The sequence below is a fragment of the Notamacropus eugenii genome, chromosome 4, assembly GCF_028372415.1.
Source record: "Notamacropus eugenii isolate mMacEug1 chromosome 4, mMacEug1.pri_v2, whole genome shotgun sequence".
In the NCBI taxonomy this organism is placed as follows: domain Eukaryota; kingdom Metazoa; phylum Chordata; class Mammalia; order Diprotodontia; family Macropodidae; genus Notamacropus; species Notamacropus eugenii.
In genome coordinates, this window is record NC_092875.1 from 96,982,426 (window position 1) to 97,009,884 (window position 27,459).

Here is a 27,459-nt window from a genome sequence, read left to right on the forward strand (position 1 = left end):
CTCTAAGCTCACTGAGTTTCCCTTGGTGGTGATGGTGGACCAGGAGGTATCTGACTTTTGTTTTTCTATATCAAGGTCAAATCATAGGCTTCCAATAAGAGGCAGTGAGGTGCAATGAGAAGAGTGGGGAAGGTCTAAAATAGAAGGCTGAGGATCCAGAAGACCTAAGTTCTGCTAAAACCCTAGATAAGTCATTCCTTCCTCTGAGACTGTTTCTTCATCTTCAAAATGACAGTATTGTACTAACTGATCTCTAAGAATCCCTTCCTAAAGGAATTTTCTAAATATAAACTCTAAAACTGTCTGAATACATGGGAGAAGCTTGGTAGGGTAAGAAGTTGTTGTTGTGTTCGTCCTTCGTTGCCAAAGAAGACCATGCCATCAGAGAAATGATGATATGACTTACACTTTGTTTTGAGCGAGATCACCAGCATCACTTCTCCTCCAGAGACATCTGGATCCAGTGACCAGATATTCATCAGGATGACTGGAGATGGCCCAGGATATAATGGCAAACCTTGGCCCCTTTAAGCTAAGGCGTATTAGGTACTCGCTTAGGGTAAGGTAACGCCCATTCAATGAATAGGCCTGTTTAAGAAGTAGTCAGGGGATGGCCCCTTTTAATGAGGCAAAGAAAAATAATTAAATATCTGGTCACTGGCTTCCAGATGACTCCAGAGGAGAATTGAGGCTGGTGACCTGCACAGCCCTCCCTCACGCAAAACAAAGTCAAGTGCAAGTCATATCATCATTTCTCTGATGGCGTGGTCTTCTTCGGCAGTGAAGGACAAACACAACAATCTGTGAGCAGACCCAGCTGCCTGAATGGGGACCCAGCTTCTCCTCTCCTATCTGTCTCCCCTTCCCCTTTCTTCTCCTATACAAAGAAAGGTAAATTTGGATGGCCAGAGGATGCCCAGTTAACTTGGGATTTACTGACTAGGTTCTTTACTTTCCTTCCCTTCCTCTCCCAAAACGTTAAACCTGAAGCCCATAGATTGTACCATACTAGACTCCTGCCCAAGATCCACATAAGGGCTGTTTTCTGCACCCTCCTTACTTAAGAGTGATTATCAATAATAACTGTTGCTGTTTCCCTCCCAGGATAAGAAGTAGTATACATGTTACATGGCAAACAAAAGTGCTTGTTTTACATGTTTCAGTACTTGAGGAAGGTATAATTTCATCTGTATGGATGATCCCTCCACTTAGTAGATGGCCTCTGAGGGTTATCATGACCCAAAAGATTGCTGCCAGGGGCCAACCTGGTAATGAGCCTCTCCAACCCTAGCTGGGCTTACCCTCAAACAGTCCTCATATCATTAGGCCTATACTCAATTTTTCCAACTTTTCAGCCAAGATGACTAGGTGGGATTAGGGGTGGAGGTGGGAGTAAACATTGTCTTCAAGTGTGCAAAAGGTTTTCATTCGAAAGAAGGATTATGTTTGCTTTCCTTGACCCTAGGAGGTAGAAAGAGGAACAATGAGTAGAAATTATGGGAAGGCAGATTTTGGCTTTATAAAAGGAAAAACGTCACAACAATCAAATTAATCTCACATCAGCTGGGTTACCTTGAGAGGCAGTGAGCTGCTGGTCACTGGGGATCATCAGGTAGCAACTAGATGATCCCTCCTGTGGGATGTTGTACTGAGTATTCCTGATCTGTTATGGATTGTATTAGAAAGCCTCTGAAGTTCCTTCCAGCTTGTGAGTTTGTCTGATGATTCTTTCCCCATATAGAATCATAGAATGGATCATGTTAGGAGTGGAAGGGACCCCTCTGATTTGTTCTCTGAGATTCTGGTAGGTCGTATTAGTTTCCATCTACTGCCTGAGGCTCCACTTGTTTCTTGATTCCCACCCCATCCAGCACCTTTGAAGCATCTCTTTAAGAAAGAAACATTAGGTTGCCATTCATTGCACTGCATTCCTTGTTGATGTCTGTGTCTCTTGTCAGGTGCTAGTGATCAAACTCTACTACCTGCTAAAAGTCATTTGAATAATGAGTGGATGGCATTTGTTTCCTAGGCTCACAGTTAAGCCCATAGAATCATAAAATGTCAGCACTGGAAGGGACGTAGAACAGAGATCAAATGAGGTAATGCCTGTGAAAGTGCTTTGTAAACTGCCCTCGATATGTTAGTTATTATTACTAGTGTTATGTTTATGCAAAGAGTTAAATCCTGGGGCTGATGCTCAATTATGACCAGCTCAGTGACTCTGTTGACACTATTTGCGGTTGCTGTGGAGTGAGCTTGTTAAGGCCCTTGTCTCCCAGTTCAAAGGGCAGGTGTTGGGCTGGGCCAGAAGACCTGCTCTGTGCACAGAGTTGTCTGATGGGAGCCAAGGACAGCAAGAACACTAATTCAGCCTTTGCATGGTGACCATACCTGGGAGACACGTAAAGCTGACAGCTATCATGTCTGTCTTTTGTTTGAATTGAATTTACAATTTAAAAAAACCACACATACACACTGGCAAGCTCAGAATGGGCAAACAAATAGAGCAAGGCGTGTGTGTGTGTGTGTGTGTGTGTGTGTGTGTGTGTAATGAATCTGAATCCTCCATTCAGAGAAAGAAAAGATGTGCTACTACCTGCTGGAGGAGTCAGAAAAGTGGGGAACAGGGAAAGCTATGAAGAGGGAAGAGAAGGAACAGGTTTGTTTAGCGAAAACAAGCTTAGGATGCTGAAAGAAAGAGGACTGGAGCCCATAAGCACCTCCCTCAGGCCTCCTTCCTCAGCCTGGAATTGAGAGTTCTCAGAACTTTTAGTGGGGAAATTAGTGGCTGCATCAGTATTAGAACCAGGGTCTGCTGACTCAGAGTCAAAAGCTCTTTCTTAAAGTTGTGAAATCAAAGGGATCATTGAATTGAGAAGCACAATATTTCATATTCACAGAATTTCAGAATGAGAAAGGTTCCCTGAGGTCATCAAGTCCCTCCTGAGCCATACACCATCCCTAACCAGTCATCACGGAAGTGCTCCCTTCTGAGGTGGCCTGCTCTATTTATGAACAGCTGAAATCTTCCTCCCTGTGGCTTCATTACTCTTAGTTCTGCCTTCTGGCACGAAACAGAAGAAATGTGATCTCTCTATTCTACGGCAGCACTTCAGACACTCGAGGCAGTTATCATGGCCTCCTTAAGTCTTCTCCTCTCCAAACTAAACATAAAATCATAGGTGTTAGATTTAAATGTTGCAAGGGATCTTGTTAGAGACCATTCGGTCCAGCCTCCTCATGTCTTTTAGATGACTGGCAGATTTTGCATTTATCAGACACATTGACATATAAGAATGCAGATGGGTATGGTGAGAAATAAATGAAATAAGTAAGCACTGGCTTTAAGCTAGCAAGCCATGAGGGACAGACAGAACTCTGTTTCTCCTTCTGCCTCTTCCTTTCCAAACCAAATAGGAAGGAAGGTGGGGTCAGAAGTGAGTATCTCCCAGTTCTGCTGGGAATTAGGCTTTGAGCTCCTTCTTTTCTTCATCATTGAGAAAGAATAACAATGCCCAGGTAGCCGCAGTAGTTACCTTCACCACCCAACCAGTAAGCCCTTCTTATTCTCTGAATAGTGCCCTAAATTCTAATTGCTACAGTTCTGCAACCACAGACAAGAGAAGCCAACAACCTCATTTTACAGAGAAAAGCTAAGTGACTCACAGAGAGGAGACTGGAACTCAAATCCCCTGACTCAAGTCAGTGCTTCTTATACTGTGTTTCCTCCCCTTCAATCAGTCCTTGAATGTCATGTTGTCTAGCCTCTTCACCATGCTTGTCACCCTCCCCACCACCCTTGTCACACTACAGCTTGGCAATATCCTTCTTGAAATGTGACCCCCTGAACTGAATGCAGGTATGGTCTGAGTATGGCACAGAACAATAGCTAGGACCATTTGTATGTGTGGAAATGATAGGGTTAAATAGAACAAACTCCCTGCCCTCACGGAGCATACAGTTATAACTGAAGGATAGGACATGGACACAAGTAATTTAAAATAGAACAAAGATATAAGCGTTGTATAAGGTGAGAGGAAGAACTCATTTGTGCCTAGATAGATTCAAGAACAAAGGAATGAAAATAAGGGTATTTAAAGTTTGCATTTAATGGTGTTGCAGGTAAATTTGAGGCTTCTGAAGTTCTCTCACTGTGAGTCTGAAGATGGTTAATTGACCTACTTAAAAGAACAGTTACCAGATTGTTCCTAATTCATCCTGCTCACTGAGAGGTTTGATTTATTTCCCTCAGATTTGTTGTCCATCTACTAAGTTTTCCTGAGGTGCATGCCCATCATGGCCGCATTGGCAGAGGGACTAGTAACACTGAATGAAGTAGATATGGTGGCATGTTCCCCAGTTTTTCGTGATTCTAGAAGTTTTTAGAGCTAGTTGTCAAGCAAATGAGATTGGGGTTAGATGTTCTTTGTGCATCTCCAGGGGGTTGCCTTATGACTTAGCATAGGGAAAGTCAGAAAGAGGCAGGTTCTGGATCAACAGAAAGAAGTTAATAACAAGCCAAGCTGTATCACAGTGAAATAAGTTGCCTCGGGAGTCAGTGAGCTTTCCTGGAGGTTTTCAAGCCAGAAGATTGTCAGGGACGCTATAAAGGGGATTCCTAATGAGCTCATGAAAGCTGTTTCTGTTAGATTGACCTCTCAGGTTCCTTCTACCTCTCATCTATTATTTTAGAGTCACAGCCTATCTCAGCCTCAGTTTCTTTCATCTGTGTAAGTATATAACAACAGTTGTAGTACCTGTCTTTTGGTTATTTGAACACTGGGAATAAGCCGGGCTCTTCTACAAGATCAGCTTGCTCTATTTGGAATGGAAAGATTTCAGAATCTGCTTCTGATTTGAAAAGAGACAAGTATAAATCTAGAGAAGACATTAAAATTTGAGATCCCTCTGAGTGAGGTAACTTTTATTATCATTCTGTTGGTCAGGGCAGGACAGGACTGTCTTCCCTAGGGTAAGAGTACTTGTACTGAAAAGCCCTTGGAGGTTTATACTGCCTTCCCTTGGGCTTGGCTTTTTAATTCTTCATTTAGCCTGGCAAGTTAATATTTAACAGCATATCTAAAAGGGATGGGGCTCTTTTCCTTTAAAATAAAATCAGATTTTTAAAAAATATGGTCATTTTCCTTAGACCCTGCTACTGTATCACACTGTCCAAGTTACCTCACCTCTCTGAGATAATAAGAAACTTTTTTGTCCTCTCACTGAATTGCAGTGAATGTCAAATAAAATGATGGATTTAGAAGACCAGAATCAGGATTGCAAAGGAGAAAGGGATCTCCGAATCATTGTTTATAAGGAATCCCCGTTACACCAGCTAGCTAGCACAGAGGATAGAGACAAGAACACCTGAATTCAGACCTGGCTTCAGAAACTGCTGTAAGCCAGTTACTCTGTGTCCTTCAGGTTCCTGATTTATAAAAGGGGGATAATAACAGTACCTACCTGCCAAGGTTGCTATGAGAATAAAATGCAGTAACATTGGAAAAGTACTTTGTAAACCTTAAAATACTACAAAAATGCCAATATCATTGCTGTTTTTATCATCATCATCATTGCCTCTCAGTGGTTATCTAGACACTACACAAAGACCTCTAATCACATACCATTTCCATCGCAGTCCATTCCACTTTGGGACAGGTCTGATCATTAGGAAGTTTTTTTTTTCCTTTACAGTCTTAAGCAATCTCTCTACCAGATTCACCCATTACTCATCCTAGTTGTACAGTTTGGTGCTAAACAGAATAAAGCCGATTTCTCTTCTGTGAACACCCTTCAGATACTTGAAGAAATTTGCCATGTCCCCCAACAAATCCCTTTTCCAGGCTAAACATCTCCAGTTTCTTCAGTTTGCCCTCATGTTTCTTGGACTCCAGCCCTCTCGCCATCCTGGTTACCCTTCTCTATACATTGTCCCATTTGTCAGGTCTCTCTGCAATTATAAATTACTAAATAAAAACAAAGAACCCTAACTTTTATAGCTAGGGCTTTTAGGCCTTTCCAAGATTATCAAGCAAACATTGTCTGTGGACAACACCAATAATCACCATTGTTTGAGTGAGATGATGTTATATAAAGCACTTTACGAACCTGAAAGCAATGTATAAGGGCCAGTTGTTATTAACATCATTCCGTCTGCTTGCCTAATGACAAGACACAGATAGTGGCATTATTCTAGCCCTCTATGCCCTCTTCACACTGTTCAGAACATAGTCCCTACAGAAGAGGTATCTCAGTACAACCCCTCCCACACAGACTGTTGCTTTGGTTTATCTTCCTGGGTGATATCATCATTGCCATATCTCATATTTATATCACAACTTATGTTTACACATTTGCTGCTTTAACAGCTATTATGTCATGTGAACCCATGGCACTGCTGTATGGTAGGTTGTCCAATGATTATTCTTACTTTACAGATTGTTTGATGTTCAACAACAAAGAATTTATAGATTCCAGAGTAGGATCTTTTTAACATCGGTATTTTTCTGGTGGTTCTGAGAGTCATGAAATACCAGGGTTTCTGAAGAATTAAATAAAGCTTTGGGTCATCCAAAGGGCATTGGGGAGACACATGGCAAGTGACATATTTCAGGACATCTTCAGATATGTATTTTACCAAAACTGTGTAGCTGGTCTTATAATGAGAGCGTAGGGTAACAGTGGACAACCTTCATGCTCCACTTAATATCCATGCAATGAGAAATCTCAAGGAAGGTCCTTCCAATGTTAGGTGGATCCCTTGTGGAGGAATTGCTAGTGGACATTGATGAAGCCTTCACAGATAAAAACTTGGGGGGCTTTTGATCTTATTTTCTGGAGAGAGTGGCCACACAGATGAGATCTCGCATCCATCTAAAGAACTAGGTAGAAAACAAAGAATCATTTAGTTTAATCCCTCCCAGCTCCCCTAACCTTAAAAAAATATGAGGAGGCGAACAGGCCCAGAGAAAGAAAGTCTATTTCCAAAGGTCATACATAATAAGGAACAGAGTCAGAATTCAAACCCAGGTCCACTGACTACAAAGTCCATGTTCCTTCCCCTGTACCACACTGCCAAAATGGCTTGAGTGGTAAATAAGGTCACACAGCTGGTAAGTGGTAGATCTGAGGCCACTGAACCAAGGCTTCTGGTCACAAGTTCAGGGTGCTTTCTGCCAGAGCAGCATTTCCCAAACTGAAACCCAGGTTGGAAATCAGATCTGCTTGTTGTGAATAGTTCTTCAGTGAGAAAATTTCTTTGCTACTAATAGTTTCCCCTCTAAGAAACTGTGAAATTATGTATATATCAAATATACATTGTGTGGCAATTTGGTGCATAAAAACATTAATTTCCTCTGTTTTGCACCAGCATTTGCCTCCCTCCCCATCATAGCCCTGGGGCAGAGGGTGTGTTAAGATAGCCCTAGATTCTCCTCAGCCAGAAGGTAATACTTTAGAATCTAGAGCTAAATGTAATCTTAAAGGTCATGTAGCCCAATCATTTTACAGACAAGGCAACTGAGACCTAGAAAGGCAAACTGACTTGCCTAACATTACCCACGTAGCAAATAATAGGACCATGATTTGAATACAACATACTTGTCACTACACCACACTGACTTTAGTATCACACTAATAGCCTTCCCCTTCCCAGCCTCCTTCTAGGGAAAGAAATGCTGAAGGAGATCTATAAATAACATAAGCAAAAATCAGTTTCATTCCAAGCAAACCAATTCCATTTGTAGTGTTTGCAGGGCCTGACTTCCTCCTAGGAGCTCTGGATGCAGAAGCCACAAATGTAATTAACTCTATCCCTGCATAGAATCTGAGCCCCCACCCTCACCCCCTCCAAGTACAGCTTTTGGAGTTAGAGTTCAAAGATCATTCTCATTCTGGTATGCTGGCAGGGACACCACAGCTGGGTGTCAACACAAGGTTAATCATCATTTCTAGCCTGAGCTGCTGCTTTTCTGAGAACACTGTCAGCAAGCATTTATGGAGTGGCCATGGTCAAGGATGTTGTGGAAAACGTCCATCCAGGAGGGGTGGGATTAGGTGACCACTAAAGCCCCTTTCAACTCTGTGATCCTAGGATTCTCTGGTGATTTCCCTCTTTTCCCCAAGGAGTATGTGGGAAAACAAAGCATGAATATAAGAAATTACTTGAGAATGACTACAGAGTAGCTTGTCAACAAATATAAAATTAGCCCATTCACACATAACACAGTCAAACCTCATTTACCCAACACTGTCAGAAAACAAGGCTTTTACAAATAAGTGAAGCTTACCCTTCTAAGCAACAAAAGATTTTTTATTGCTTCAGATTAAGTTCAGTAACCCACTTTCCTGCCTCAGTAAAAATAAAATACTTCATACAGAAGATCCATTTCTGATTTTTCTTGGGTTTTCCAGCTGATCAGCACTAAGAAGGCAGTCACTGAAGGCTAGGATGCTGGACATGGCTGCAACACATTCAGTTCACAAGGACAGATCTTGAGAATTCAGTTCCACAAGCAAGTCAGCAAACATTGGATATAAAACCTGATATGTTGAAGAACCTGTGTTCAGCACGGGGAAAACAAGGATAAAAAACAGCAAAATCTCTACCCTTCAAGGAACTTAAAATCTGACATGAGGATGAGACATAAAGAAAGAAATCCAATGCACTCAGAATGTGCATAGAAGTGGTTATGAGAAATTGGACAGGGAGAAATCATTTCTAAGAGGGGGGTGGGATGTAGAGAGAGGTTCCTGAAGATGCAGCCCCTATGATGGACTTGGAAAGAAGGGAAGGAGTTCAAGAGATAGTGATTGGAAGGAGTCCATCCCAGGGGATTCTATGTGCTTAAAATGCACCAAGGCTGGAGAGGGCAGAGTAAGATCAGAGAATATCTGGTAGTCCAGACAGCTTCAACAGAGAGTACCTGAAGTGTAGTGGTATAAAGTAAGCATGGAGTCAGATCACAGAAAACAGAGTGCCAGGGAAAGCAATTTGCATTTTCTCCTTCCTGTACACAGTGGGGTACTGCTGAGGACGTTGGCTTCCACATCAGGATAACTCAGGAAATGCCATAAGGAATGGATTAAAAAAGAGCAAAGTTAGAGACAGATTAGGAAGGTATCATAATAATTGAGTGAATTGAGAGGAAATGATACCTGAATTAGAGCTGTATTCATAAGAGTAGAAAGAAGGCAGATCAGGTGCTGGGTCCAAGCCTTATCTAAATGCAATACAAAGTCAGTGTCATGAAAAATGAGAAGTGAAAGGATTCTTATTAGAGAAGGCTGTGTTTTCTGAGCAGATTAAAGTAAAATGATGAAGTTCATTCTGTGCTTCCCTGGTTACCCTGGAATCCATCACCAATGGGAAATCAAAACATTTTCCTTTCAGACATAAGCATTGAACTGTAAGCATTAGAGGTAGAAAATGGACCTGGGGCTCAACAAAATTGTAGAGTGGGTGAAGTTTTGGCTTATCTTCCTCCAAGGATCCAATGTCCTTGTCTCCTCTCCCTCTCTGGCCTATTCTACTTAGGCTCAGTAGTAGTTCATGTGATTGCAGGTGTTTATAGTACATTTTGGTTAAAGAGCAGCTGACCTACATTATCATCATTGTCCCCACAGCAGTACAAGTATTTACCATTGCCAATACTTGCTACGTGACCTTGAGCAAGACACTTCTCATGGCCCTGGTTTCTTCATCTTTACAATGGGGATCATCAGCACTGTAGGATAGTAAGAAGAGTCAGCCATTTAATCAGAAAGACCTAAGTTCAATGTCCTTTCTCTGACAAATAATAGTTGTATGTCACTGAGTAAATCGCTGAACTTCTAGGTGCCTAAAGCATCTCCCCCTAACTCAAAGTTGCAGAACTCATACTGATCCATATTGGTAGAAGGCAATTCCTCATCAGGCCTTCCCTATGCCAGTGAAATCACAGATCTAGAGCTTTTGTTTATTTGTTTGTTTAATGGCATATGATTGTTGCACTAGTCACAACATAGGGTTATAGTGAGGAAAGTAATTGTAAACCTAGAAGCACTATTTAGAAATGTGAACTACAATACATATTTTGCAAGTAAGAAAACTGAGACTAAGAAAGATAAAGTGACTTGTCTATGATCATATGGCTAAGAGATGATAGAGCCAAGGCTTGTGCCCAAATTGTATGAAACTAAATCCAGTACTCTTTCCATTAGACTATGTAGTCCTTAACTACTCTCTCATTGTTTTATGCATGTAAATCTCACTTCTTAGCTTCTTGAAAGTAAGAATTATGGTGCAGCATGACATAGGGAATGCCTGGAAGACTTAGGTATAATCACTTCTCTAGTATAGTAGAAGGAGAGACTTGGAATTAGGAAGACCTAAGTTCCAGTCCTGTTTCTGATACTTAAAAGCTATGTTTTCAGGCACAAGTATTTATAATGCTCAAATGAGATAATGTATGTAAAGTTCTTTACAAACTTTAAACGTCAATAATAATCATATCTGCCTTGTCCATGCTTGCCTAGCTCAAAGAAACTATGAGGTATGGCATGAAGGGTTACCCAAGACAGATTATAGTGGAAAGTTCTAACAAAAGGGGTGTGTGTGTGTGTGTGTGTGTGTGTGTGTGTGTGTGTGTGTGTATGTGTGTGTGTGTGTGTTCGTCCTTCATTGCTGAAGAAGACCATGCCATCAGAGAAGTCATGATGTGACCTGCACTTGACTTTGTTTTGAGTGAGGGAGGGCTGTGCAGGTCACCAGCCTCACTTTTCCTCCAGAGCCATCTGAATCCAGTGCCCAGATATTCATCAGGATGATTGGAGATGATCCAGGATGAGGCAATTGGGGTTAAGTGACTTGCCCAAGGTCACACAACTAGTGAGTGTAAAGTGTCTGAGGTGAGATTTGAACTCAGGTCCTCCTGACTCCTGCACTGGTGCTCTATCCACTGCACTACCTTGCTGCCTCAAAGGTGATCCACTGGAGAAGGAAATGACAACCCATTCTGGTATCTTCATCAAGAAAACCCCATGGAACAGTGTTAAAATGTCAAAAGATGTGACATCAGTCGATGAGCCCCCCCATTCAGAATTCTATGATGCATGGGGTCTCAGAGGGTCAGATAAGACTAAACAATAATAACAACAATCATATCTATGTTCTTAGAACATCAATTATTATCATTCTATTTTTTGTTATCTTCTAATGCCTAGCACAGAAAAGGTCACTTAGTAAATATACGATTTTTGATTGAGATAGGTCCATGGTATTGTTACATTGTTATGTCATTCATTCATTTAAAAAGGATTCACTAAATTCCCAGCACATACAGAGGAGGTGTCAGACACTTGGCCTGCTACAGCCAGCCTGCAGCCCACAACACTCTCAAGTGTTGCCCAAGTAATTGTGAACTATTTAACAAAATAAATAAAAATAGAGTAGAACATAGATAATGGTAATAGGTAATTTTCTAAGTCAATATGCAACCTACAGGAATCTTTTTCATAGAGTTTGGTGTCTCTTGTTTCTATTTGAGTTTGACACCACTAATGTACAATTTATCTTACAAATCATGTAAGATACTTTTTGATGAAAATGTCTGTAACTATGTATTTTTCATGGGATTTTAGATTTAATGTGATTTATGTCCAATAAAGGCTCAAACCTCTAGAGGACAGCACATGGAAGAAGTATAATATTCATACCTCTCCTGGAGGGTGCATAATTGTCATGACTTATGTCACAGGCTTGTCATGCAAATGCAATGAAATCATTTTTTAGAAAGATGCAATAAGAGAATGAATATGGAAATGCTTTAAAAACTGTAAAGTGTTATATAAAAGTAAGATACCATTGTTATTTTCCTTTGACACCTGTAATATGTGATTGTACTCTGACTGCTTGACATGTTAAGATATGTTTGTCCAAATAGATGAAAGTCCTGGACTGTCTCTTCTAATCCTCTGATTCTGCCCTCCTTCTCTCATATCTCCCACCCCAGCACATAGTATATGGTTAGGTACACAGTAATTACTCAGTAAAGATGTCCTGATTTGTGTTCATGCAGCTATTCACTCACTGGTGGTTTTCTCATCTTGCCTTCCAGATGTGCTGGTGGATGGACAGCTGTGTGACTGTGACGTCGTGGCAGACTGCCGCGTTGGTGACCCCATCCCACTTGAAGTGCGGCTAACCAACTGGAGCAAGCGAAATGTGGGACCCTTTGCCCTCACAGTGATCCCTTATCAAGACTACCAGAATGGAGTGCACAACTATGAGCTTCAGGATGCCATCACCTTCGTGGGCTCCAATACCTTTTACATTGATTCAGTAAGTTGGTTTGTTCTGTTTAAAAACAGAGAGGGAAAAAAAAAATTCCAGACCCAGTGCTCCTCCATGGCTCTATCTAGTCCTGAATTCTTATCTTCTTATGCACAGAATTTTATAATCCAAGCCACATAGAATTTTTCAGTCATAGAACATTGGAATTTTATAATCACAGAACTGTGGAATCTTAGAATCACAGAGGTACTGAATCATATCATGTTTGAGTTGGAGGAGCCTCTGAGGTCATCTAATCAAACCAGTGCCTGATGCAGAGGGTAGTCATCTACAGCTCAAGCCCTGCCTCATTATTTTTCATTTTCTCAAAGAAGCCTTTTTTTAAAGCCAAGTATGTTGCTAGACTAATGAGACGAAAGGCCTTTCCACAAATTTGCACTAAGTCCTGTCTCTCAGAGAGCTTTTTGGCCCCTGACATGGATCACTGCCAAAGCTGAGGCACTGGTACCTGAAACTGAAAAGTGAAGAACAAAAATTCTAGCTTAGGGGAGGTGAAAGAGAGACCAAGAGGAAAGGATACCACATGTTGCTGCCATGCAACCAGAATAGACTAGGAAGATGAAAAAATGACTGCAGAAAGAAGTTTTGGATCTTGGCTGTGGGAGACCAGTCTTCAAGGTCAACTAACAACATGTTCCTGTACTATTCTTTTGTAGTCTCAATAAGGATGAAACTAAGTGCTATCCATGGTGCTGATTGGCCTTGACTCAGTATGGAGAGTAGGGAAAGAGTCCAGAAGTTTCTATGCAGATGGGGGAAAGGGGGTAGGGTGGATAAGAATTGAGCTGATGAATGGTACAGATGCAAGAGTCTGTGACTGAAATAGCCACAAGGTCAAAACCAGGGATCTTAACAACAGGGTCTTAGAGCAGGCTAGGAAAAGGTGAGGCCCAAGCTTCAGGAATCATAGTTGTAATTAAGAAGAGAATTCAGTTTAACTACAAGTGCCTGACCTTGTATAACCAACCATGCTCTCCAGTTTCACCTAAAGTCCTTTCACCTGAAGAGTTCCCATCATGGCTTTGCTATGTCTCCCTGAAGTATTTACTAGGTGCCTTTATATGCATTACATTAGGAAAAAATGTAAAGGGTTTAGGGACAACAAGCTCAGTATGAATCAACTATGTGATTTGACAGCTTTTTCTTAAAAACAAAAACATTAATTGAATCATAGACTCCATTAAGATACATAGTGGGGGGATCATCCTGATGTCTGGTAAGGCCATATGTAGAGTAGTCTGGTCTGGTCACCATATTTCAGGAATGGCAGTGGCAAACAGGAATATGTCAAAGAAGTGTAGTGAGGGGACTGCAGACCATGCTGTATGAATCATTTGAAGGGACCTAAGATGTTTATCCTGAAAAAGGGAAGACTTAGATGAGACTTGATTGCAGCCTTCAGATGTAGGCAGATAGGACTGTGGAAAAGGAAACAGACTTGATTTCTGCTTCCAGAGTATAACAGTAGGACAATTTAGTAGAAGTTACAGGGAGGTCTAATATAAGGAAGAATTTAACAATCACAGCTATCCAAAATGACTTTTGCAGTAATGAATTCCATAACACTGAGACAGTTCCTGCAAAGGATGATCACCTATTGGGATGCTCAAAAGGAGACAGCATGGTGGGAATCAGCAGCCTACAACACATTATAAATAAGGAATTACAAAGGAAAAGGATATTATCAAAGAAATATGTGACTGAAAAAGAAGATAGGCGGATCATGTAGGGAGAGCAAAGGATGAGCAACAGTGTGCTACATTCAGCTTAGGGTGACTGGTTTAATATAATGCTATTTTAAAGATTTATTCTTTTAATTTAAAATAAACCAATAGAAAGTAGAAAAATAGGTGGAAGTATATTCCTGCCTAAACAGCCCTTGTGCTCCATTGGCACTCTCCCAATGTCAAAAGGAAACAAGAAAGTTCCCCAGCACTTTGGACAGATGCCTTTCTAGGGAACACATGGGAAGATATGGCACACAAGATAGCTAGGTATGATTGGGTTGTCATTTGCATCAGTGGAGGGAATTACGTACCACCCGTCAATGAGATCACAGATCTATTGGAATATTAGAGTGTCTAAACAAAATGTGCATTTATTCTTCTGGTAATGAGCCTAAGGCACCTAGGTGGTACAGTGAGTGGAGCACTGGGCCTGGAGTAGGAAAGATATGAGGCCAGGCTCATATCTGGCCTCAGATACTTACCATCTGTATGACCCTGGGCAAGTCACTTTACCTCTCTCTCCTGCATTTTCCTCATCTGTAAAATGGGTATAATAATAATAGCACCTACTTCCCCAGGTTGTTGTGAAGATCAAATGAGACAATGTTTGTAAAGCATTTTGCAAATCTTAAAGCATTATGTCATTGCTAGTGGTTACCATTATTATTGGTTTGAATACTGTCATTGTCATGAGCCGAGCTTCTCTCTGGTGTCAAACTCCACGTGTCCAACGCTGGACACATACTTGAAACCTAGCCAGCGTGAAAAGAGGAGCTGGAATTGCTTTTGACTGCTCTGATTCCTGCTACCACAGCACAATACATTTCCTCCAAATTAGAATCCAAGAGTATTAGAACGGAATTGGGTGGGGTATACATTAAGTCATACAATTACTCCACATGAGTCCATGATCTCATTAATTCAAGAGTTCTCTCCAATGATGCAAATAACAATCTATCCATGCTTATTTGTATCAGTGGCATCTAGTAACCTGAACTTTACATTTAGAAAATAATAAAGGAGGAAAAATGGATTAACTATCCCTTTGGAAAAAGCGTTGGACTTAATATCAGAAAACCTAAGTGTGAGTCCTGGCTGTGGTCACTCACTATCTGTACAAACAGCACTTTGGGGTATGTAGAAAGAACTTTGGGCCCTATGGGCCAGTGAAGACCTCTGACTTCTAGTCCTGGCTCTTGCACATCCTTGCTATATGACTTTGAACAGGTTGATCTGTAAGATTCCTTCCAGTGCAAAATTCCATGAGGCTATGATTTTGGGCATATCATTCCACCTCTATAAGCCTCAATTTTCTCATCTGTTAGGGAAGGATCCCATTCATTCACTTAATAAGAAGCCTACTATGTGTTAAGCTCTATACTAAGTGTGATAGCAATCAAAATAGGATCTTTTACTGTTTTTGTTTTAGCATAATCAAGTGCCTCTGATTGAATCTTGCCATTGTCAATCAAGAGTCTTTACAAAGAGTAAAGTATAGAAACAAGAGTTTTTTGTTTAATTTTATTTGTTTTCAGTGTTCTACAATCACTTTCATATATCTTAGATTTTTCTCCTCCCTTTCCCCCTTCTCCTCTACCTCCTCACTCCCTCCTTGAGACAGCATACAGTTTTATATAGGTTCTACACATATATTCCTATTACATACATTTTCACCGTAGTCATGTTGCATAGAAGAATTAAAATGAATGGGAGAAATCCTAAAACAAACCAAAACATAATACAAAAGAAAGTGATCTGCTTCATTCTGCGATCCAACTCCATAGTTCTTTCCCTGGATGTGGAAGGCATTTTGCCTTAAGAGACCATTGGGAATTATTTAAGTCCTTGCATTGCAATGAAGTACTAAGTCTACCAGAAAAATTCCTCGCACATTGTAGTTGTTATTGTGTACAAAGTTCTCCTGGTTCTGCCCCTTTCACTCAGCGTCAGTTCATATAAATCTTTCCAGGTCTCTCTGAAGTCTTCCTGTTCATCATTTCTTATAGCATAATAGTATTCCATTACATTCATATACCAAAATTTCAGGCAGCTAGGTGGTACAGTGGAAAGAGCACCAGTGCAGGAGTCAGGAGGACCTGAGTTCAAATCTCACCTCAGACACGTGACACTCACTAGTGGTGTGACCTTGGGCAAGTTACTTAACCCCAATTGCCTCATCCTGGGTCATCTCCAGTCATCTTGATGAATATCTGGTTACTGGATTCAGATGACTCTGGAGGGCAAGTGAGGCTAGTGACCTGCACAGCCCTCCGTCACTCAAAACAAAGTCAAGTGCAAGTCACATCATTATTTCTCTGATGGTATGGTCTTCTTTTGCAATAAAGGATGAACACACACACACCACAGTTTATTCAGCCATTCCCCAATTGATGAGCATCCCCTTGATTTCCAGTTTTTGGCCACCACAAAGAGAGCTACTATAAATATTTTTGGACATGTAGGACCCTTTCTCATTTTTATGATCTCTTGGGGATACAGTCCTAGAAGCAATATTGCTGGGTCAAAGGGTATGCACATTTTTGTACCCCTTTGGTCATGGTTCCAAATTGCTCTCCAGAATGGTTGGATCAGCTCACAACTCAACCAACAATGAATTAGTGTTTCAACTCTCCCACATCTTCTCCAACATTTATCATCTTTCTGTTTTGTCATGTTAGCCAATCTGATAGGTGTGATGTGGTACCTCAGAGTTGTATTGGTTCGCATCTCTCTAATCAATAGTGATTTAGAGCATTTCTTCATATGACTATAGAAAGCTTTAATTTCTTTCTCTGAAAACTGCCTGTTCATATCCTTTGACCATTTATCAATTGGGAAATGGCTTGTATTCTTGTACATTTGACTCAGTTCTCTATATATTTTAGAAATGAGGCCTTTATCCCTGTTACTAGTTGCAAAAATTCCCAGTTCTCTGCTTTCCTCCTAATTGGTTGCATTGGGTTTGGTTGTGCAAAAACTTTTCAGTTTAATGTAATCAAAACTATCCTTTTTGCACTTCATAATGCTTTCTATCTCAAGAGTTTCTTTCGGTAGAAACAGTGTATGTATTTGTATTATTAATTGTTTTGATGTGATTAAAGATCTTTCCCACCCATTGATGGACCTGCCCACTGTGAGAAGCTTTATTAGAGGAGTTGTTTTGTAGGAGGGTCCCAAGTACCTTTTGTTTTTTCTGTTGAGGCACTGGGTCTAAGGTTTGTGATGCCCTCTGGTTCTAAAAAAGGTGTAAATACTCTGAGCGTGAGGTTTTACTTTGGGGCTTAGTTCTGGTAAGAAAGTCTGAGTGCCAGATGAGGACTCTGGGAAGCCTCTAAGGAGCACCCCCCCCCCCCAAAAGTTGCTTTCCTTTCATGAATGCAGATCTAAGAACCTATGATAGCAGGCCCACCCTCCATGTATGTAGGGGTACTTACTGTTACACTAAGATATGGAGATTCTGAAAGAGATTCTAATAACTGCCAAGAAAATTGAAGGATGCAGTGGTCCCTTTTAGTAGGAGGGTTAAGAGGGGCTGGACCTTAAAGGCAAAAAAGGTTTACAGCAGCTACAGAGAAGAAGGTGTACATTCCTAGGCATAGGGGATGGTTTGTGTTAACGTACATAGGCTGGAGAGTGCAAGACAACATGAGCAAGTCAATGAGTCAGTCAACAAGCATCTATTAAGTGTTTCCTGCAGGGGCAGGCAGGAACAGTGCGTGATACTGCTTGTCTAAAATTTACCATGATATTACATGCAAAATGCTTTCTAAAATACCATCTAGGCACTTGCACTCATTGTTACAGTAGCATTTCACCAGGCTCCTTCTTTGATCCCACAACAGGTTCGGCCAACAGAGAACTCTGTGTGCCTGGGTGCCCTCCTCTTCCTCTACACTGGTGACTTCTACCTAAATATCAAGTTCCATGAAGACACCACCAGTAAGGAGCTGCCGCTGTCCTGGTTCTGCCTGCCCAGCATCCACATCCGAGCCCAAGGGCCTGACCTCCAGGCTTGAAGATCACATAGGGCTCAGGCAGACTGGAAATTGCCTCGCCCACATGCCATTTGGACCCCACAGTGACATTTGAACCCCCATTTTTTCCCAAGGCTAAGTACCCAATGTCCTTAGAAAGGCAGAAGTCCATTATTGAGGCAGCTGTACCAGTAACCCATCCCCAAGCTCCACAAGTTCTGAAGGGTGTATACACACACACACACACACACACACACACACACACACACACACACACACACACACACACACACACACACACACACACACACACGTCCTCTCTCCCCAACACAGACATTCTCTGAAAGCCAGGATGAGGGAGCAGAAGGTAGGTTGCAGTCCCAGCTCCATCTGTATCTTTGTCCCTTTACCCCTGGCTTTCTCAATCTTTACCCAAAGTGACAAGTTATAGTTCTTTCTTCATTTCCCTGTTTATGGGCTATGCCTGCCCTGGTGTGGTCAGCAACACATCACACCATACCCCTGAGATGGGAAAGCTAGGGCTCTGCCTTTCAGACAGAGGGCTGCCTCCCTTAGCTTTTGAAATGAGGGCTGGGGGATCACTTACAGCCTACCACGGTCCAGGTGATTAGCCAATTCAGATACAGCTTTAGCCTTAGAGGGCCTTGGTGTTTCTACACCCCCTTGACCCCAATTGTAGCTTAATTCTAGGCAAAAACTGCCATCCCAACTGACAGCCCTTTGGGGAGCAGAGCCCCAGAGAGAAGGCAGGCTGAGGGTGCAGATGGGCATGGAGTCATTTCTAAAGGGGCTCCCACTAAAGGAAGAGAGGCTTGTTCCCAGAGAAAGGAATCAAACTAAACACTCCTCATCTCTCCCTAGATAATATCAGACTTCTAGACTGACAGCTAATCAGTCATCTTGGGACTTCCTCTGCTATTTCATTGGGAGAGAGAGGTTATCCTCAATAAATAAAAACAGTTTCCTCTCTACCACAAAGGCCCATCTCTGGGCCTTCCCTCCCTGGGTAAAACCTAGTCAGGGGTGGGGAACCTGTGGTCTCGAGGCCACAGAACAGATGTGTTCTGTGAAGTTTGTGTTCAGTGAAAGGGCAGCACTTGAGGACCTGGAGAGTACATGGCCTTGAGGCCCCAGGTTCCCCACCCCTAGCACTATGCCTCCAGCTGCCAGTGCCCAGGTGAGAGCACTCAGGGATGTGGATTGGGGTTCTCTTGCCCTTACCTAGATTTTACACCATTACTATACTTTGTATATTTGTGTAAGAAAAGACAAGACCACTTTGTTGGAACCAAATGGCCTAACACCTAACCCTTTGGAACTGTCTGAGCCTAACATGGCTTTGGCAACCTTATGTCTACCTGCTGTCTACAGAATTAATTGGTCTAGTGAATTTAGCCACTGCTTCCAATATTCATTTTCTCCAGATGTTTATGTTTCCATAGTGGTCTGGGAGGGGGGAAATGGGAGAGTTTGATTTACTGTAGTAAGATTTGTCTTTAACTGAATAATTCAACATTCCCAATAGAGGGAAAAACATATAATCTATGTTTACCACATGGAATGGTGAAAGTGTTGTACTTGCCTTAGCAGGACTCTCAGGGTCCTCAGTTTAAAGAAACAAAAAGTCCAGAGTGTTATCAGGAGGCAAAGGCCAGGACCTCATGGTACTAGAAAGGGCTCATTCTCTGGGCCTCCACGACTAGCAGATGGGAAAGCTCTGAACATAACTAGGACCCTGTCCCAGCTCCTTCCTCAGCCAAGCGTCAGAGCTAAGGAAGGATGAGAATAGTCTCATTTTTGATGGTTGTCATATCCCACTCCCTTTGGCCCCTGTCCTGTTCACCTCCCACAGCCTCATCCAGCCACATTCCTGTCCTGGTACTTAGCAAACTTTAAAACAAGACTATCTAGAAAATTTGAAAGATCTCAAGCCAGGCTTTCCTGTTCCTGTTCCCCAGTCAGGGTCCACCGATACTTTCGCTCCTAAGGCACCTTTATCAGAAGCAGAAGCCAGCTGTTAGTGAGGCTCTCACCTATAATACCTGATCCTACCAGGCTATACTTTCAGTCATGACCATCCATTCTTCCCAAGCAAAATGCTTCTAGAGGTTTGAGTTGTCTTGAGTTACTACCAATCCATAATTCCCCGGTCTCTCTACAGCAGATGAGAACATCACCATCTAGTGATGCTGCCCACTAGGCTTCTGGCCACATTACCCTGCCCTGCCCTGCTCAGAGAGATGTGGCATTGTCCACCTTCAATGGCAGAGATGATTTTTTAATGGTTCTTGAAGGAGAAGCAGAGCCCCTGCATGCAATGTGTCAAGGAGCCCTTGACAGAGTGAGGACACAGCAGGGAGGTTAAGCTAAAGATGAGGATTATCCTGGGCTCTTGGCTCTCTCTGGAATCAAAAGGTAACTGTCCTGCTTGTAACACTCAGAACATCTGCTCTCGATAAATATGGGTCCCCTCTAAGTTCAGTTGTCCAAATAAAAATCTTCCATTGCTAAAACAACAGTTGTCTGTGTGCTTTCCTGGGTGTGGTTTTAGAATCTGGCCCTAGCCCTCTTTGACCCAAGAAATCCACAGTGTTCTACAGGAAGAATAAAGTGACCTTATGGCCAACTTTGTTCAAGACTGTTGTCATAAGCCTTGTTCCCAACATTCCCACTGACACCATAAAAATAATTCACATTCCTACAGAATTTGGTGGCTTAGCTTGGGCCGAATAGGCCTTGGCCTAAAGGTACCAAGGTCTCCCATTGCATCCTAGGCCATCTCCAGTCATCCTGATGAATATCTGGTCTCTGGATTCAGAAGGTTCTGGAGGAGAAGTGAAGTTGGTGACCTGCACAGCCCTCCCTAACTCAAAACAAAGTCAAGTGCAAGTCATGTTATCATTTCTCTGGCATGGTCTTCTTCGACAATGAAGGACGAACACAACAACCTGTGAGTTGACCCAGCTGCCTAAATAGGGACCCAGCTAGCTGGATAACTGAGCTTCTCCTCTCTTGTCTGTCTCCCCTTCTCCTTTCTTCTCCTCTCCAAAGGAAGGTAAATTTGAATGGTCAGAGAATGCCCATTTAACTTGAGGTTTACTGGCTAGATCCTTTCCTTTCCTTCCCTTCCCTTCCCTTTCATTCTCAGCTTAAGGGTTATTTTCTGGACCTGCATGGCATAAGAGTGATTATCAATACTAACTGTTGTTTCCCTCCCAGCCTGATTTATTTTTCTTTGCCTCATTAAAGGGACCATCCCCTGACTACTATTCACTGAATGAACATTACCTTGCCCTGAGTGAGTACTGAATAGGCCTTGGCCTAAAGGGGCCAAGGTCTCCCATTGCATCCTGGGCCATCTCCTGTCATCCTGATGAATATCTAGTCACTGGATTCAGATGGCTCTGGAGAAGAAGTAATGCTGGTGACCTTGCACAGCCCTCTCTCACTCAGAACAAAATCAAGTGCAAGTCATGTCATCACTTCTCTGATGGCGTGGTCTTCTTTGGCAAAGACGGATGAACACAACAACCTGTGACTTACAAAGCCCTTTCCTGAGCTGCCCTGAGGGGGAGACAGTGTACCATCCTGCCCATTTCACAACTGAGATGACAGAGGCTCAGAAGGGCAGAATCACTTGTCCAAAAATAATGTAGCAATTAAATGGCTGAGCCAAGATCTGCTGACTCATAGTCCAGTAGAAGCAAATAGTCAGTCTTCTCTCATCTTCCCCACAGCACGGTGTCCAAAGTTAGGTTGTGCATGCACTAGGTTTCTGGCACCTGAATAAAAAGAAATTATTGTCTAGGTGCAGAAGAATGCCTTGGGGAGGGAGCTAAAAGCATTGGGATGAGTAACCCATTTGTTACTGGACCTAGGAGGTAAGAGAAAGAAGAGCAGGTAGTAGAAGAAACGCCTAGAAAACGGAAGTCAATTGTGAGAATCACCTGTGTGGTAGCACTTCTGGTGATGGGGAGCTCACTGTCTCACAGAGCTGCCCATTCTACTACTGGACAGCTTCATTTTTTCTGGAGCCATTCAAAATGAGCTGAAATTCACCTCTCTTTAACAAGAAGCTTAGCAAAGTAAATTTACTTCCTTTTCTATGTGATGACCCTTCAAATAATTGAGACAGAGCTGGTAACCCATCCCCCAAGTCTTCTTTTCTCCAGGTGGAACATGATCCTTTACTTCAAAATATTCAGTCTTTCCACAAATATTTACTATTTACCTCATAGGATTATTTTGAGGAAAGTGCTTAGCAAAGTGATATGGAAATATATAATTTATTATTATTAATGTTTCCACCATCTCATAAAACAAAACGAGTTTAGAGTTATCCAGCAGATCTCTCAAGAAAACAAGGGAGAGGGAAATTAGTAAAGACTGCACTGGAGGAATTGAAGAAAGAGACGTTCATTTACAGTTTCCAAAGTATTCCTCTCTGTGTCCCAATGAAATTCAAGAGTTTGATCTGCTTTAGTCCAAGGTCCCTTTCAGCACCAACATTCTATATTCCAAGGTCTCTTTAAGCCCCATCTTTCTATATTCTAAGTTCCATTTCAGTTCCAACATTTGTCTTCCAAAATCTCTTTCAGCTCCAACATTTTATATTCTAAGGTCATTGGATCTTTCAGCTCCAAAATTCTATATTCTGAAGTTCTTTTAAGCTCTAAGGTCTGTTTCAGCTCCAATATTCTATGTTCTAAGGTCCCTTTCAGCTCCAACATTCTATAGTCTAAGTTCTCTTTAAGCTCCAATAGCCTGTATTGCAAAATCCCTTTCAGTTCTAATACCCTAAATTTTAGCATTCTCTGAACCATAAGAAAGGTCCTCTTGTCATTACCAGGGACAATTAGCTCAGTGTTTCACATTTCCTGAAACTAGTAAGTTTCTTTGTTATTTTTACACCAGATCTTCATTTCCATACAGAAAACAACCTGAAAAAATAAAAACCCAAGGACTTAGTGCTGGCTTCAAATTGCATGCAATAGTGGAAAGGTCTCTGCACTTGAAAACCTGGATTTGAATACTGACTTTTAAAAAATTTACATCTCTTTTCTTAACATCACTTTAATTTTCAAGTCTGTCTTTCCACTCCTCCTCTCCCCAGACTGTCTAACTGTGACTCTTACTAACCACGTGGAAATAGGCAAAGATCCTCAGTGTCCTCACCCACAAAATGAGGTGGACAATAATACTTGCACTTCATACCATGAAGGGGAAAAGCCCTTGATAAACCTTAAAGAACTAAAGTTCTTCAGAGTGAGGATGAGCTTTTGAAGCGCCAGATAATGGCAAACAGAGAGGGAGAGACAGAGAGATAGACAGAGGGAGAGAGAGAGAAGAAGGAGGAGGAACAGGAGGAAGAGAAGGAAAGGAGAAGAGAGAGACTGGACCTGGAAGGAGTGAGAGAGACCCAGATTGAAATGCAAGAGATAGTCTGGAGAAGGCTGCTAGTCCCTGGGTCCTGAAGGACAGAAGCAAAGTCCTATGGGTGGCTTCTCTGGTACAGCAAAGTATGGAGTGGGGCAGGTGTAGGGGAGTTAAGAAACAGCACTGAGGGTCTTTACCTGCAGTAAGGACAGAACTAGAGTGCACAGAACTTGTTCTGATAATGGGGAATGGATCAATTGGATAGCTGATTTTCCAGTGGGAAAACTAGTTGTAAAATTAAGGGTTTTAAGGAGACAACATGGAAAGAGCACTGGACTAAAAGAGTAATTTCCATGAAGATCATAATCACATAAAGGAAAATAATGGGAATTCAGAAGTCTGGTGGATGAGTAGGGAAGCATGCCTCATTCCTCTCCTCGAGGGAAGTAGTAGACAATAGGTGTGGAATGAGGCATGAGTAGGCAGTGTCTACAAGAGCAGGAGCTGTCCACTGCTGACATCTGGACAGGTCCTGCATGCTACTGTTGGGTGATTGCTGCCAGGCTGAATCAAGCAGGCTGCTCAGTCATGGAACTCTCTTGAGGGTACAATGGGGTGGATTCGGGGGGTTTACTTTGATGGATAGCTGAAGTCTCTTTCTACCATCAATCATTGGCTAGACTGGGTTCATTTCAGTTGGAGTCTTGCTGTGATCTAAGCTACAGTGCAATGAAGTCCTTTGGAGCAGGAGAAAAACTCTTAGTTCCTGACAGGCAGAAGTTTCTTCACTCACCTGGCACAACACATATCTCCCAAATCCATCTATCTCCTCCATTTAAGGATGGCAAATGGAGAATTCTCATCATCTCCCAGTCAGCTCCTTTCCTGGATGAAATCAACTTATATACTGAAACTTCCCACTCCAGCTGCATAAGTTCATCATCTGCCCCTTCCCCTCCAACCTGGTACCCTCCTTCTCCTCCCCCCCATTAGATTGTGAGCTTCTTGAAAGTAGGAACTGTCATAGCTTTCTTTGTATCTTCGGCGCTTAGCAGAGTGCCTGGCATACAGGAGGCACTTAATAAATGTTTGTTGACTCTGAACATTTTTACTGACTGTCCCTCATACCTAGAATTCTTTCATCAATAATTAATAAACATTTATTAAATACCTACTGTGTACCAAGCACGCTAAGTGCTGAGGGTACAAAAAAAAATAAGGGAGCAAAAGACAGTCCCTGTCCTCAAGAAACTTACAGTCTAGTGGAAGAAGACAACATTCAATCAAATATGTACAAAGCAAGCTAAAACCAAGACAAATGGAAAATAATTAACAGAAGAAAGGCCCTAGAATTCAGAGGGTTTGGGGAAGGCTTCTAGGAGACTCCACCTCCTTATCTCCCCCTCCTGGCTTTCCTGTCTTCTTTCTTATTCTTACTATAACCCACCTTCTGCAGGAATTCTTTCCCAACCCCTCTGAACTCTAGGGCCTTCTTTCCATTGATTATTTCCAATGTATCTTGGTTTTAACTTGCTTTCTACTTATCTTGCTTTTAGCTTGTTCTGTGTGTATTTGATTGCATGTCATCTTTTCCATCAGACTGTGAGCTCCTTCAGAGAGAAGACAAACAGACAGACAGGCAGACAGATAGATAGATAGAGGGACAGACAGACAGATAAAGAGAAAAAGACAGATAGAGGTAGACAAAGAAAGAGAGACAGAAAGATAGATATAGAAAGACGGATAAACAGAGAGACAGACAAACACATACACATATGTGTGTGTGAGCATTTAGCACAGTGACTGACATGTAGTAAAGTGCTTAATATGTTTATTGATGGACAGGACTGATTTTCTTAGAGTTTCTACTCTGAGGATGTTTAGTAATTTCCAGGCTGGAGATAGGAGAAAGCTATCCTCTCCTATCAGCAGATTCTTCCTTAAAGCTCCTTCCCTAAGGTGATTAGTGTCTGGTCTCTCATTTTTATCTCTCATACTTCTTCCTGAGTCTTCCCTAGATGAGTGACTAGAGACCAAGGTGCAAATGCAGTCTGTGCCCTGGAGGCAAGCTCATCCACTTCATGGTCTCTTGCTAAAGCTTAAAACTTCTCAAGCCTCCCACCCTTTCTACTGAGCAATCAGGATGACTGGAGATGGCCCAGGATGCAATGGGAGACCTTGGACCTTTTAGGCTAAGGTTTTTTCAGGTACTCGCTGGATCCATATGGCTGTGGGGAGAAAGTGAAGTTGGTGACCTTTCACAGCCTTCCCTCACTCAAATCAAAGTAAAATGCAAGTCATATCATCCCTTCTCTGATGGCATGGGTTTCTTCGAAAACAAGGAACAAACACAACCTATGGGTAGACCGAGCTGTCTGAATAGGGACCAGCTTAGCTGGATAACTTGTCTAGTCCTCACCCTCTCCCTCTCTCTCTCCTTCTTCTCTCCAAAGAAAGGTAAATCTTGATGGTCAGAAGCTGCCCAGTTAACTTGGGGTTTACTGGGTAGAATTCTTTGTTTCCTTCCTTCCTTCCTTCCTTTCTTCCTTCCTTTCTTCCTTCCTTCTTTCCTTCCTTCTTCCTTCCTTCTTCCCTCCCTCCATCTCCATCTCTCTCTCCCTCCTCTCTCTCTCACCCTCTTTCTTTCTCTCTCTCTCTCTCTCTCTCTCTCTCTCTCTCTCTCTCTCTTTCTTCCTTTCTTTCTTCTTTCACAAAACCTTAAATCCACTTCACTCTGAAGCTCATAGGTCCCTACCCAAACTCCACTTAATGGATGCATTTTGAGCCTCCTGGCTTACAGTGAATGTCAATAGTAACTGTTTCTCTTTGGAACAGCAACTCTAAGCGTATTCCCCTCCTAGCTTGATTTTTTTCCTTTCTTCAAATTAAAGGAGCCATCCCTTGTCTCACTTCTTAAAGACATCTCTATTCACTAAATGGGTGTTACCTTATTCTAAGTGAGTACCTGAAAAGGCCTTAGCCTAGAAGGGCCAGGGTCTCCCACTGCATCCTGGGCTATCTCTGATTGTCCTGATGAATATCTGGTCACTGGATTCAGATGACTCTGGAGGAGAAAATGAGTCTGGTGACCTGCACAGCCCTCCCTCACTCAAATCAAAGTCAACCGCAAGTCATGGCATCATTTCTCTGATGTCATAGTGCTGTTTGAAAACAAAGGACAACACAACAATTGAGGAATATCTGTTTAGGATCAGAAGACTTTCTTCTTTCCCTTTCATTATCTCTGCCTTTTAGCCTCTAATGGCTTTTGTCTTTTGCTTTGGCTTCACAGGGGCACCCGTTTACAAAAGGGAGGGTGTGACATTGGAGAAAGTTATCAGAAATGATAATGATGTAAGATGGAGCACTAATTTTTTAAAAAAGGAAAATAATGAGCCCTGGCTTGCAGTCAGAAGGCACAGGTCCAGTTCTTGGATCTGCCACTCATTAGCTCTGTGGCCTTGCACAGGTGTCAGGACCTGAGTTTCCTCATCTTCAAAATGAAAAAGTTGGGACAGAAATCCATCCCAGCTCTTACATTGCTCTGCTCAAGCATTCTATGTGCTGAGGTCTCTTCTGTCTTTAACTTTCCATGTCCTAAGTGTTCATATCCTAGAGTTCCTTCTAGCTCTAGAATTCTAGGTAATTTAAATGGCCACCTCACTTTGCTCCTTGGTACAGTGTGTATTTAAGAAAATCAATAACTCCAGCAGCAGCTAGGGAGATCTTTCTAATACGATTTGAAGAGTACGTTTTTATCATTAGAGGCTAGGAGAATTACATTAGCCATAATGAAATCCTACGGGGCTTTGAAAGCAGGAGCAACCACTAAATGTCATTATTAGTCGCTCTCAGTTGGGTTTTTGAAGTTCCGTGGTGTGTGCAAGTCAGATGCAGAATAGTCGTGTTTGATTCTATTTGCGGTTAAAGCTGCTCAGTATGGGGGAAATGAGTTTTCTCTGAGCAAGTCCAGGCCTCCCTACATAAATTGATGGATTGAGGAAAATAGTAAGAAATAACTACTCACATC

At 42.1% G+C, this 27,459-nt stretch overlaps 1 protein-coding gene across 3 annotated transcripts in view; it reads left to right on the forward strand.

Annotated features, from left to right (window-relative positions):
- Positions 1-20,569, forward strand: part of TRAPPC9 (trafficking protein particle complex subunit 9) — a 1,025,445-nt gene extending 1,004,876 nt beyond the window's left edge. For all 3 annotated transcript variants that reach the window (XM_072602984.1, XM_072602985.1, XM_072602986.1), the window contains 2 exons: positions 12,096-12,319; positions 17,901-20,569. In XM_072602984.1, the coding sequence (XP_072459085.1) occupies positions 12,096-12,319; positions 17,901-18,074 (398 nt within the window). In that variant the 3' untranslated portion in view covers positions 18,075-20,569. The remainder of the gene's footprint in view (positions 1-12,095; positions 12,320-17,900) is intronic.
- Positions 20,570-27,459: the final 6,890 nt, after the last annotated feature.